At 40.2% G+C, this 15,162-nt stretch overlaps 1 protein-coding gene across 3 annotated transcripts in view; it reads left to right on the top strand.

Annotated features, from left to right (window-relative positions):
* CRTC3 (CREB regulated transcription coactivator 3) overlaps positions 1-15,162 on the top strand; it is a 79,845-nt gene that overhangs the window by 9,757 nt on the left and 54,926 nt on the right. For all 3 annotated transcript variants that reach the window (XM_072148359.1, XM_072148358.1, XM_072148357.1), the window contains exon 2: positions 4,248-4,358. In XM_072148359.1, coding sequence (XP_072004460.1) covers positions 4,248-4,358 — 111 coding nt within the window. The remainder of the gene's footprint in view (positions 1-4,247; positions 4,359-15,162) is intronic.

Below are 15,162 nucleotides of genomic sequence, written 5' to 3'. Positions count from 1 at the left end.
TAAAACACGTGTTAAGGAGCCTTCTAACACAGACTGGGATAGTGTTTTGGGGGGGGGGGTCCCGTTCAAGCATTATTTTTAATGTTTTTTTCTAATTTCCATTTTCAGTGAATCCTGAAAGTGTTTACCAGTATAATAGATTACAGGACACTTAAGGACTTAAGGACACCCGATTTATAGACGACCCCTATTTAAAGACAGACCCCTCTGCCCACTGTGACCTCTGGTGAAGATCTCTGGATGCTTTGCTATAGTCCCGGGCTGCACTGATCAGCTGTAAGGTGTCTGTAATAGAAGTTTCATTGATAATCCTTGTTCTCATTAAAGCAAAAATTTGAATACTCCAATTGCCACTGGGGAAAAAAAAAAATTGGAACTACAATGATAAAGAATTCTTTTTCGACTTGCATACAAATTCAACTTAAACAAACCTATGGAACCTATCTTGTACGTAACCCGGGGACTGCCTGTATATATATCATACAAATGAAATAGAAGAAAAATTGGAGAACCTTAAAATAAGTAGTTCAGCGTCCAAGAAGTGAGAAGGTCTGCTGTTCTTTTAGTGCTGATAAATGTGACCCCGCCTGAGGCTTCTTTGTGTCATGCTTGATGGAGCATTAGAAGTATAGCTATCCATTTTTGCTTAATTTGGTAAGCTTGGCCTGTTTCTAGTTGTCGAGCAACAAAGATCTCATTATGTTAATTTTATGATAAAGAGAAGCTTTTTGTCACTGTCTCCATTTGTAGAGATCTAGGCCATTCTGTGGTAGACAAAGTACAGCAGCCAGTTTTATCGATGTCAATACTGCATGACCTGTGTAGTAAGTGGCAAAAAGGCAGAATAAGGCATAGAAAGAAACGGATGTAAAAAATGCACATAGATGCTACTATGAGAATAGACCATCCTGAGAAGGCCCCATTGGCCTGGTGATACAGAGACTGTTCTGTACTGACATTTAATGGCCTTTCCTTCTGATGGGTCATTACTTGCAGATGAGTGGGATGTCATAGCAGGCCCCCATACCATACCCATAATATTAGAGCAGTGTATGAAGTCAGAAGCAGAGGGCTCCATTAAACTCGGCATACAAACCACGATAGGCCAGTAAAGTGTTTTTTTTTTCACTAATATTGGGGCATGGTAAGGGGGGGGGGACATCGATTCTCCTGGTAGTTGCGGTTTTGGGCCCTACACATAAATAATAACAAAATACGAAGCAAAGTACCCAGAAAAAATGGGAATCGTGTCTCATATTCAAGCCAGTCCCAAGAGCACGCAGGACTTCCAGTAAAGCCCTAAACCAGAATTACTGGAGCGACGAGGGATCCGGAGCAGGGTAAGTATGTGTCTCTTATGTTTTTTCGTGTTTTGGTTATTCCGGCCCCTAGCAGGTTTCCATATTCATGGATAAAAAACCTTCAATGGTCATTCTCTGACAATCTGTTTAAGCAATGCATGAAAAATATTGGACAATTTGCAGACTAAATTATTATATTATGTAAATATGATATATATTATCATATTCCACGACACTGTACAGATCCTGGGGTACATATACAAACAAAATAAGACATTACTGAGTAATGGCAATGGGCAGATGACACCAGAGCTTACAGTCTATGGGAAGGGAGGGGTGACACAGAAGGTGACAGTGCTTGTACAATGGTCCAGCCATTCTTTTGGCGCCATTGTTACCTTATTACCTGAATTTCCAGGTCGGTATTTGCAGTTCTGTTCTGCCCTACTTCAAATGATGATCTATTTGGGACCACTTTACCAATCTTAATAATTTTTATTATTTTTTTTTTCTTTGACATCTTCACGACATGAAAGACTTTAAAGAGGTTTTCCCATGAAAGAAAATTCTCAAATCTCAACCCCCTAGTGATGTTTAAGCAATAAAGATAATTTTTTACCCTTTCCTTTAAAATTTTACTCAGTAATGGAAGCTAAAACAGCAATAAAAGTAAGTGATGCACAGTGCAAAATCCCAGGGTGTTGGTGGGAACTCTGTAGACAGACACTTCATGATCTATCTAGTTCTGTGAGCTGACAGTGTGGTTAGATTATCAGAGTACAGGATTATATATACTTTCATTTAGCTTCTGAACACTGAACAGGCGGTCCCCGACTTACAGGCTAACCCTAGTAAACAGATTTTTGTAATTTACTGTATGGATGCAATGATCAGCTGTAAGAGTTATCAAAGAAGTCTGCAATGCAGATTTATTGTTAATCTTGGTTCTTATAACAACCCAAAAGTTTTAACCCCTTACCGACATGTGACGTAATAGTACGTCACATGTCGGGTCCCGGTACATGGAGAGGGCTCGCGGGCCGAACCCTCTCCATAGCCGGTAAGTCTTTGCTGCATATTGCAGCAAAGACTTACCGGTAACACCCGAGATCGGTGGCGGGCGCCGCCATCTTTCCGTGAATCGTCGCTCCCTGTGACGTCATTGGGGAGCGGCGATCCGTCGCCATGGTAGCTTTGGGTCTCACGAAGACCTGAAGCTACTTTAGGTTAACCCATTCATTACAATGTGCTGTCAGCACATTGTAATGTATGAGTAGTAAAATCCCCATATACTGCCATACTGTAGTATGGCAGTATATGATAGGATCGTACAGACACCCTAGGGTTAAAGTACCCTAGGGAGTCTGAAAAATAGTAAAAAAAAAAAAAAAAAGTTAAAATAAAAAAATTATAATAAAAAAACCTAAAAATTCAAATCACCCCCCTTTCCCTAGAATTGATATAAATATAAATAAACGGTAAAAATCATAAACACATTAGGTATTGCCGCGTCCGAAAATGCCCGATCTATCAAAATATGATAACGGTTTTTCACTGCGTTTAACCCCGTAACGGAAAATTCTATAAAAAGTGATGAAAAGGTCGTACAGTCCTAAAAATTATAACATTGTAAATGTCATCAAAATCCGCAAAAAACGACACCACCCACAGCTCCATACACCAAAGTATGAAAAAGTTATTAGCGCCAGAAGATGGCAAAATCCCCCCCAAAAATTTTGTACAGGAGGTTTTAATTTTTTTAAATGTATGAAAACATTATAAAACCTATACAAATTTGGTATCCCCGTAATCGTACCGACCCAAAGAATAAAGTAGACATGTCATTTGGGGTGCACAGTGAAATCCGTAAAATCCGAGCCCACAAGAATACGGCACAAATGCGTTTTTTTGCCAATTTCACTGCATTTGGAATTTTTTTCCCGGTACACGGCATGGAATATTAAATACCGACATTTTGAAGTGTAATTTGTTAGGCAGAAAATAAGCCATCACACAGCTCTGTACATGGAAAAATAAAAAAGTTACAGATTTTTGAATGTGGGGAGTGAAAAATGAAAACGCAAAATCGAAAAAGGGCCGCGGCGGGAAGGGGTTAAAATCCAATTGTCACAGAGACAAAAAAAAATTTTGGCTGTGACTACAGTGATAAAATATACAGTTCCGACTTTCTTACATACAAATTCAACTTAAGAACAAACCATGCCATATTTTGGTTAATAGTGAATTAGAGAAATTTCCCCATTTAAAATGTTTTTACAATTGGTAAAATTGTATACGGTATACCTTATGCCTTCAGCTGACAGGATGGAATTGACTCCCTTCAAACCATATCAATCAATCTCCTGAACCGTGACCCCTAGAAACACAATTCTGGTGTCTTCTCTTAATTATACTATCAGTGTTATATTTCTAGGTGAAACAGAACTGCAGATATCCACTTTTAAAGTTGGTCTGAAATTGAGATCTATATTTTAAAATTAGTTGTTACTGTAACATTAACAGTGGATATTTCTGGTTCTGTTTCAGCTAGAAACAAAATCCTGATATTATATTTAATGGCTGATACTCCTCTTTAATAGGGCACCAATTGTGTTTCTAGGTGCCACAGTCCAATAGATATGTTTGGCAGTGTCATGCTATTTGGACATGTTCAGAGGGCACGTATACATAGAGGCTTGGCAGTTTTGAAGGCGATAGGGAATAAAATAAATAAAAGAATAAGTAGATGCTGCTGAATAAACCAGTCACCTTATACTATTTTCCTGAAACCGAGGTGCTTGGGTCTGCATAGGAACCTGTTTGTTATCATGTGGTGAGGGATTACATGGACGTGAGGAGAAATCCAATTCTATTGTACGGCTTTCTATGTGGTATGTTGCATTTTATAGTCTTCCTCTTAACAATATCCCTTTTTTTACTTTTCAGGTTCAATTCCAAAAGCTGCAACAATTGCGACTTGCACAATCCCGCGCTCAGTACTACGGTGGCTCCTTGCCAAATGTAAATCAGATTAGCAGCAGTCAGTCTGATTTCCAGGTAAGATATGCTGCATGAAGGACTCACTACTATCTAGATTGTGGATGTTTGCCATGCTTATGCCTTACATGTAGGTAACAGAAGGCATAGTTGTGCTATGTTTGAAGGTTTCCTTTAAAATAAAGAAAATCATTAAATAAATGAATAAAAATCCTACAATAGTCTTATTACTTAAGTTTACTTGGCTGGCACCAGGAGGTACCAGTGTACAAACACTGCCAAAGAGTTTTTGTATAAAAAAAATAGGATTTACTTAAAAAAAAGATATTAAATATATATCCCATATGTCATGTGCTCTGGGACCAGGCACTTGTCCCGTGGGAGTGGCTATAAAGGAGCAGTTTCCTCCCCCACCCTTGGGAAACCGCTCCTCCGTGTGTCCTTTTCAAATATATGAATAACTGCCCTCACTCGGGGTTGTCTATAGAGGAGCAGGGAGTGTCACAAAGCCCTGTGATAGCCATTTTCATATATTTGAACATAGAGAATATGTACTGGGCTCTTTGGAGACTGGGGGAGGGCTAAAATGGGTCTCCTGGTGACAGGTTCCCTTAAATAGTTAAATAAAAAAGTTTATTTTTCCTGCTATTGCGGTTTATTCAGTGTTCAATGTGATTTGTCAGCTGTTGAATCCGATGTGAAAATTAAGATTACCGTATTTTTCGGACTATAAGGCGCACATAAAAACCTAAGATTTTCTTAGAAATCCAAAGTGCGCCTTATATATGAAACAGCAAGCTCCGGGCCACGCCATCAATATCCTGCCAACACCCTGCACATGCTGTAGACGGGCACAATACCCCACATTGGTGCCCTGGCACTGCGATAACAACATTGTGCCCCTCTGTGCATCGGAGCAGGGCAGTAGCAGGAAGAGACCAGAGCCACGGCTGCAACCCTGCATGGCTGGTAGTACCAAAGGGGGACCCGGCAGTGACTGGAGGAGGCAAGGCGGAGGAGAGCAGCGGACCCTACTTGCATAGGTACCCGCTTCTGGAGACGGCCCCTTCACAGCAAATCTCCAGCGGGATCTGCAGACCACACTGGATGCGAACAACAGGCGCCATAACCCGAACCAACTTCTTCATCTGCCGCGTGCATGGACCCCCTTCTAAACCGGTGTCATCTCCCTGTGTGACTGCTCACCTCTGCTCCCTTTGTCCTTGCTGCTGCTTGGGGAGGATGGAGCTGAATACGATCCGTGGCTATTTGGGGTGTTGCTCACGTAGGTATGGACACTGGGTGCTGACAGTTGCCGGGTCACTGCAGTGGAGAGTCACTAGAGCGGGTGGCGGAGCAGGCTCTCTTTGCGACCTCTCCGCTTGGCATCCAAATCAAGCCCCCGGATCCCCTTCTAACCCAAGCAGCCACCAGGAACCTGCGCCTTATAATCCGGTGCGCCTTATATATGCACCTAGGCGTCGTAGCTGGCCTTTATTCATAATGCGCCTTATCAGCTGAAAAATATGGTATATTTGTTTTAAAAAATTTTATTAATATGTTTTGGAAATGGTCTGTTTGCCGATTTCTACTGCAAATTTGGTAAAACCTTCGCCAAACTAGCAGCCATTGCTTAATGAATTCAAAAATGTACAAAAAAATATTTGCTAATATTTTTTCAGCAGAAAATCTAATGGCGTATAGAAACTAGAAAATAAATAAAATGGCTGCTTTCTTCCAAAAACAGCACCATATCTGACCATGGTATGTGCTGGTATTATAACTCAGTACCACACACTACCCCTGGTCAGGAGGGAGGCTGTTTTTGGAACAAAGCAGCCTTGGTATTCAACTTTTGGACAAACCCTTTAAGGACATAATATGAGACCAGGTTACTCACTGCAGAATTATTGTCACTCAGCGCTCCAATGTTCCAATTTTATAGGGCAAAATTCTGTTTAAGAGGTTGTCTTAACACTGACTGCTTGCATGGTGGTGATGACTATTTTGCAGGAGCCCCCAGAACATGTACTTAGAGGTTCTGGTGGACTGACCCATCCTTGACTCCTTAAGTCTCTCCAAACCCAAACAAAATTGAAATGTCTTCAACAGTGATGGCGAATCTCCCAGGGTTTTTCAAGGTTGGACCACGGCAATAAGCTAATTGGAGTGGTGGCTTCTATGTCTATGGGAAATTTGGCTGCTGAATATAACACACCCAGGCATCTTCTATGTGTACATTTTTATAGTATGAAGCACATATGGATTTTTTTTCCCTTGGTTTATTGTTGTTACTTTGTCTGGTTTACTATAATCCTTGAGTACTCTGTAAATAAATGGGCTACTTGTGGGATTCTGCGGTGATGTAATCGATGGTTAAACAGGAGCTGAATGTAGTTCAGTCATTCTGTGCCGGCCCCGCTTTGCTGCATGCCTCTGATAAGAGCCGCCAGTACATAGAACAAGCGTGCTTTTGTTTTTTGCCTGTCAAAACTGGATTCCTTTAACCTACTGATGTTACAAGAGCCCCTCTCTTCAGTTTCTCTTTAAACAGGATTTCCAAAATATGGCTGCTTTTATCCTGACTGTACCACCCTGCACTGCTGGTTGTAAGCTGTAATGGCAATGTAACCTAGAACACTCAGAGTGAAGAATTTTACTGTATATATTCTGTGTCTAGCTTTAGCTTATATATAATAAGAGAAGTTGGATTTTTATCACAATTTTGGGTGATAAGATTTAAAGGGAACCTGTCATCAGCAATTGGCCTAATAAACCACTACCAGAATATTGTCAAACAGTGTATCACCATCTAGCTTCTGTCATTATCCAGTGTGGTAACATAATTCCGAAAATCAACTTTGAAGGAAGTTGTACGAAGTCAAAGAGTAGGAGAGCTCAACACTGATGTCAAGGTGGGGAGCTCTGAACGCCTCCTTCCCTGTCATAGAAATCATGAAGATCTGGTTAGTGATGTCTCTGGATGTAGGACCATTAATTACAGTGAAGGGGGCTTTCTGAGGAAGAGAGAGCTTGACTTCAGTGTTAAAATCTCCTTCACACTATACAACCAATTTACATCTCATTTCAAAGTAGATCACTCTTGGTCATGAAAGAAACATGATCTGGAAGGTAGTCAGCTGCTTGATAACTTACTCATAGTGGTTTATTTGGTCAACTTCTGCTGACGGGTTCCCTTTAATCCTTCATCTAGATTGTTGCTCACTTTGGCCCTATAAATTAATCATGGGAATCCCTTCCCATAAAGGGACTAATGCGAATGAAATGGACCACCCACTGGACTCCTAAGGTCAGGAACTAAAGTGAAAATATGAGAAGTTTATATTGAATCGTTTGCCAAAAAATATCCATCCTCTGGGCTCCTACTGTTCTAAAATATGCTGCCTGCAGACAAACTATCTGCTTAGGTCTAACTGCTCCATAACATGCAGCTTGTTTATAGGACACTATGTATAATCTGCTCAGTTCCTTCTGCTCTATAACATGCTTTCTGCAGATAGCATACTGTGGGGCACGTGTTAGTTTTGCCTTAGCTTTTTTTTATTTTTTGCAACATTTTGTGGCAGATGTGCACTTTTGCGACTTTGTCTACTTTTCTGCTGCATTCTGAGTTATAACCTGATTCCAGATGTTAAAGTGGCAACTTTTTGGGACTATTTTGCTACTATTGCTTAAAAAGTTGCAAAATGTACTAAAGACCTTAACTGAGATGCATTAAAAAGGCAAGATGCAACGGCAGATAGCTGGCATAGAAGCAGTGACAAATTTCTCCCCACGTGTGAACGGCTTAGCTCTTCCTGCTCTATAACAATCTGCCTGCAGACAGATGATCTGCTAAGCCCATACTGCTATCCATCCTGCTCACATTCTTGCCATATAGCGATGGGTATTAGTGGTATGGAGTTGTAACCTCTGCCTGTATTTCTGTCAGTCTCATTTTATAATATTTATTACCTGCCCTTCAGTAAATAAATTGGTGAAGTTCTAGAGCAGATAATAATTTCTATCCTTGCCCACATCCCGTAACCGCTGTACCAGGTGTGACATGCGGACGCCGTGTTATTATAGTGATCTTACCAAATTAGCATATGTGATTCCCTCTTTGAAAACAAACAGAACAATGGCTACTTTCTGCTGCTCATCCTTTTCTTTCCAAAGTAATGGCATTTTCTGTTCTGGAAGAGCTGATGTGGGCGGAGACTAATGTCTGTCAGTCTATGCCCTCAGGCTGAGACTAGTTGGCTTGCCCACAGATCCCATGATGTCTTGTGTTCTCTCTCAAAGTAATTTAGCATTAAATCCATTTAGTTTCCCACAAGTGAATCCAGTGAATACTGCACAGTGCACATACAGGATGTATATGGTGACAACCTGGCAGCTTCCATCACATGGAGGAGCAGGGGACATGTAATAAGTGTTAAAAATCATTAGTCTGTAGCCTGTGCTGTGTGAGCACTAAGGGTTAATAGCTTATCTGGACAGAGCTGATACTGCCTGACAGGTGGTGAAAGGGAGCAGTGAGAAGAGCAGAGTTCTGTAGAATCACAGACTGGGATGGAGGGACTGATAGGGAACAGGGAGATCTTGTACCGAACTATTCTGTGCAGGAGACATCTGCATACACATCCAGCTCTGCTGCATTCATTGTCGCATGACCACCTCCTCTGGGAGCAGCAGCCCCTCCCCTCCCATGAATCTGTAGTTTATTTACACTTTGTTTCTCTGATGGCTTATCAGCACATGGAGAGGAAGCAGCCATTGCAGCGGTAAGGTAATCTGAGGGCTATAGCAAAGAAACTACCCCATATAGGTAATAAAGATAATAGGCAAAGTTGTTTTACATCCCAAGAGCTACTGATTTGTGGAAAACAAACTTATACAGTTACTCTTTTAATAATTCTGTTTCCCAAGACCTGCACCTGGAAATCTCGTGTATAGCTTAGCGTGGGATAGCAGGCGAAACATCTGTGTGATATCCAGATGCTGAGAACACGAACAGCGCTACTTATTATGTGAAAGCCAGTCTTATATGTTTTGTACATAGGTATGAAGTAGGAATAGGCAGAAATTATGGCACTGTGTTCATTGTATAATGACTTCTTACCACAGGGGAATTTTAGGGAGCTTTCCTGCTTCACAAAAGCTTTTTGAAGAAGCAAATTATGAAATGTCTACACAAAAGAAATGGCATGTGTAAATATATTCTGGATCAGTTGGTCCAGCCATTTGTATGAACGCTGTTAAAGGGAACCTGTCATCAGATCTTATCCCAATAAATGACTAGACCCCTCCTGTAGGATATCTTTTCTAAAATTCCCTCTTTTATGTAAAGTCTCCCCTTTTACCTATAAGAAAATCACTTACAAAGCCTGAGATTAGTCACATTTAGAGGCTGTAGTGGGGATGTCACTTCAGATGCCCTATCTTTAATTTCTAAAGTACGACGTTTAAGAAAACTCATCCTGGCTTTTTTATCTTTAGAACATGTTTCTAGGTCTTTAAAGAACTGAAGATAGGGACTTGGGAAGTGACCCCTCGCAGCCTCTAGACTTGCCTCAACTTGTGCACAATATGACTCTTCTCTGCTCATTTACATATGGCTTTGGAGGGACTTTTTAATAGGTAAACAAGTAAGATTTCACAGGAAAATGGGAGTACAAGGAGGATAGTATTGATGAGGTAAAATCTGGTGACAGGTTCCCTTTTAAGTTATTGGGATACCACTATATTCTTCAGTGATCTCCACTGACTATATAAGAGAAGTTCAATTCTGCGTTGGCTCTCATTGCTTAGCATTTGTATCTGCCGACAATCATTACCTGTAGGTCGGCCATTTTGAATGCACTCTCATTATGATTGGCTGAAGCAGCATCCTAGAGGTTTTTTTTATTTATTACTTGGCCAATGGTCCCTTTAAAGAAAGTTAAATGCTGAAGATGTTCTCATAGACCAGGGCTTCAGGATTCTGTGTCTCTAGGGAGCCCTCATTACTACTGAGGTATTTTGAAGGGGAGCCATGTTGTACAGCTGTGGGGAGAGCAGATGGGTCAAGTGAAAAGAATATTACAGATGGGATAGTAAATAAGACATTAACATCACAGAAGTACATTTAGTTATTCTGTATAGGTTAGGTCTGTCTTAATAATATGGCCAATGGAAAATCGTGAATGGAATATGATCTCCCATATGTGCTTGATTGGATTCAGGTCTGGGGCATGGGCAGACCAGGGCATGGCATAAATACCTTCATCATGCAGGAACTGCTGACACACGGCAGCTACATGATGCCTGGCGCTGTCATCAGAAGGAACCCAGGGCCTGCTGCACCTGCATGTGGTCTCACAATGGGTCTGAGGATTTCATCCTGGTACATAACCGTCAGTCAGGCTACCTCCGTCGAGCACATGGAGGGCTGAGCCTGCACAATGTTGGACTGTAAGCATGTGACTGACTTTTGGATGTTGGGCACTCATTTGTGGATTGCTTGTGTGGACACACCTGATATCGTTTGGTAAGTACTAGCATTCCCTTTAAAATAACAATTGTAGAGCAGGATTCTGCTGTTATTCCTCCTAGAAACCAGTCCTCCACTTTACACCAATAGGTTACTGCCGTATAGATACAGGACAGCACCTCCATCTCTAGACTATGGCTCACTGATTGTCAATGGGAGGATTTTATCTGACTAGAGCTTCCATAGAGTTACACTGTGACACAAGTCCATGCACAGGTATATAGGGATGCGTCTTCTCAGAGACTCTATATAAATCACCACATTATGTGTTGTTTTTATTTTTTTTTTTAAACGTATACATTTTTATTAATTCAATCTAACTGTATTCATTATAAGACACAAAATAAATTATACATTTTATATTAAAGGACACCTGTCATCAGGTCTGTGTCACTAGTCCTGTCACCTCCTACCTTTTGGAGCAGCTCACAAGGGTCACATCCCAGCCTTTATCTAGTTATTTCATACATTATTCATTGTAAAATCATCTATTTTTTTATCATGTAAATGAGGCTGGTCACATGGTCAGAGGCAGTGATGTCACCCCTGTTACCCCTCCCCTCTCCTCCCCCTGCTCATGTCTGTGTGTAATGTATAGTAAAGCATGGCTAGTGTGTGTGCTGCATCTGTTGACATGCTGCATCCTCCTAATATACAGGTGAGAGACACAGACAGCAGCTACACATGAATCTGACATGTTCTGCTATAACATGGCTGCCTGGAGCTGCTGTATCTCTCCTAAACACACACACATGCGCACACACAGGCTGCAGGGGGCGTGGCCACCAGTACCAGGAAGCACATCATTATACAGCCTCACATCATTATACAGGCTGTCAGTCATGCACTGGGGGTGTGGCTGTGCCTCCCACTCATGAATACAGTGGACAGCTTGAATATGCTAATGCTTCATTGGACATTTCACAGGTCATTTGCATACAGCTTTAGGACCTCATTGCTTAGTTTTACAGACATGTAGAGGGACAATGAAGGGATAGAGGCAATGCTCCCTAATGGTTTATGAAAATATATTTAGTTTAGGGGGGTTATTTTGCATGACGGGTTCTCTTTAACATTACCAGGACAACCATAACAATACATACAATAAACTGTCTAAAAAAAAAAATAAAATAAAGCTCTCCTTGGAAAACTCTAGTTGAGCTTATATGGTTCATTGGAAACGCATATGCGATCATGTATAGAGTATTGTGATACTTCTCTGGGTATCGTATTGCACCCAAAATTCTGGTATCGGTGCAACTTTTGAGTCACTTTTTGCCTAAGAGTAGTCAATTTTAGAGGCTTAAGGGGCAATGTCATTTTATGCACCAATATTTTAAGTTTTGTAGCACCTAATACTAAGCTATTGGTATCAGTCTAATACTTTGTGCAATTTAGATCCAATAAATGATTTAATTTAAAGAGTGCACAGATCTATAACAAGATGCTCCAGATGTTTTATTTTTTTCCCTGTATGGAATGTAGTTATTACTTTCTATACCATGCATTCTTATTTTGTGTGTGTGGTTTTTTTTTTTTAACTTTTTTTAAAATCCTTGTCGTTTTGGTGAAGGGGGCAGGACCATTCTCTTGCTGCATATTGGTTTTCCAATTTGCTTCCATGTGATGGAGCGTAACAGTGATTTGTATGGCAAAGCAGTCTACACATGAAACGCCTTCATACCTGGGGAGCTTTAGAGCTTAGTGCCCAGTCTCCTCTGACACTATTCTGGATAGTGTCATACAGTAGTGTTTGGAAGACAAAAATTAGAAATGGATCCTAAACGCAGAAGTAGTACAGAATTTTCCAGTATATTTCTGTCTAATCCACTCCTGGTTTTGTCTCACCAATACTGATGCTAAATCCTAACAAGAAAACCTGTCATTCTAGCTTTATAGGACATTCAGCTGTGGGCTTGTTTTTTTCCGGCTCTCACTGTGCACCCAAATGACATGTCTCCTTTATTCTTTGGGTTGCTATGATCACGGGGATACTAAATTTATATAGGTTTTATTGTATTTTAAAAAATTTAAACCACCTGTACAAAAAACTTTTTAGAAAAATAACTTTTTCATACTTCAGTGTACGGAGATCTGTGTGGTGTAATGTTTTGGTAGAGGAAATTATGTTTTCATTGCTACCAGGACTGTACAGCCTTTTGATCACTTGATCATTAAAATTTTTTATTTGGGTGCTATTTTCCGTTACAACTATGTTCTAAAACAGTAAATTGCTTTGTAAAACTGCAGCAGAAAAAAAACTTGGGGGTATTGGTGCATAGTAAACTTAATTTTAGTGACCAGAGCCAGACAGCTGCTGCTAATAAAGCAAATAAAATTTGAGATGTATCAAATCCCTGGTCAGACCACACATGGAATATTGTGTACAGTTTTGGGCACCAGTGTATAAAAAGGATATAGTAGAGCTGGAACGGGTGCAGAGGAGTGCAACCAAGATTATTAGGAGAATGGGGGGACTAGATTGGATTGCAACACTTTATTCAGCTTAGAAATATGATGGTTATGGGTAGACCTCATTATAATGTATAAATACCTGAACAGACAGTACAAGGATCTCTCCAAAGATCTTTTTATACCTAGGCCTGTGACCAGGATAAGGGGGCATCCTCTACGCCGAGAGGAGAGGCGATTCTACCATCACCATAGACAAAGGTTCTTTACTGTAAGAGCAGTGAGACTATGGAACTCTCTGCCGCAGGAGGTTGTTATGGCGGACTCTATGTACATGTTCAAGAGAGGCCTGGATGCCTTTCTGGAGAGAAAAAATATCATATAATGGGCGGGGGGAGATTTGTTTAATCTTACAGGCTGGACTTGCTGGACCTGTCTTTTTACACTCTTATCTACTATTATAATTATGGACGTAAATTTAAAAAAAATAATCGAAAACAGTCCTTTATAAAAACTTATTAGTATTGGTAGAAGAGTCAAAAACAAAACGAGTAATTCTCTGGTGAGTTTTTACATTTTCCAATGTAATGTGGACAAACACTTCAGGTCATACAGGGTTTATAAAAATGTATGATGCATCTTTTCCTTCAATATAATTTCTGATGGCTTACTGCAGATTTCAACCTGTAGATTGCAAAATGTGTAATTTGCTTTAATATGAAAACAGCAGATTTAATTACTATACAGTGGATTTACACCAGGATTATTTGCATGCTCTTATATCCTAGAAATTTTCGCTATGCGCTTCGGCATAATTTGTAATGTGTGAACATGCCCTGAAGGTATTCTGTAGTATTTCAGTAATTGGCTAAGGAGCATGGGCATGTCTGCCCTTGGGGACAGATAACATCAAAATACACATTGATGGTGACAACAAAAAATGTACAGAATCCAGCAACAGACAAGAATGCCAGGGGATCCCTGCACAAAGTCACAAAGTGGGGATGCCCTAAGGAAAAAGCAAGCACTGTTTTGGGTATCTGTTAAGATGCTTGGGTCGTATTTGCTGTTTGTACCAAGGGATTTATGGTTGCACTGTTTGTTTTTGGGATGTGCAATTTGTCCATATAAACCTAAAATAACATGAAAACGTCAAAAAAATATTAGTCAAGGAATATCTTAATCATATTCTTTATTGAAGCACAATGAAATCATATGCAAAGGATAATAATGAATAAACCACAATGGATTAAAAATGCATGTGTCCACAGTAACGGCCCTCATTGGCCTAAAGGTAGGTTGCACAATCTTGCTAGCAATACATAATAATCAGTCTGTTAAAAATAAGACTGAAAAAGTAATATTACAATTACAATATACAATACAATATAATTACAACGCCTATAAGGCAAAAGTAAAAGGATTGAAAATACCATAGCATAGAGCGGACCACACACAGATTACCCTTGTGTAACAATACAAAACTTGTGGGGCGCTGATAGGGTGAGAGTGCCAAGTTGGTGCCGCAGGGTGGAGTGGGGGTAAAAGCCGGAGCCAATGCACAGACCGCAATACTTCTACAGCAGCGCCATCCTGAGTGCATTTTCCTAAGTGCCACTACAAGTCCACAAGATTTGTAGTAGGTAGGCAATAGTGGACAAAGTTAATGGTGTGACTTTGCTTTTCAGATAACATTTTTAAAAGGTAAGATTGGTGGGTAGTAATTTTTAGTACAGTTTGTGCACTTATAGATGCACTTGAAAAGATGGACTGGATTAGACCACGGACTTCATACTGCAAGTAGAGATCGTGGAAAAATAACTGAAACACAGCATTTATTAAAAAGTTTGATGTTCTCAACAGGATCATTGCACTTTATTAACTAAAACTCCATTAAAATCAGTAAACCAGTTTCAT

This window comes from Engystomops pustulosus, chromosome 4, assembly GCF_040894005.1.
Source record: "Engystomops pustulosus chromosome 4, aEngPut4.maternal, whole genome shotgun sequence".
NCBI classification, from domain to species: Eukaryota; Metazoa; Chordata; class Amphibia; order Anura; family Leptodactylidae; genus Engystomops; species Engystomops pustulosus.
Note: the sequence above shows the minus strand (reverse complement) of the source record. Positions and strands in the feature narration are given on the sequence as shown.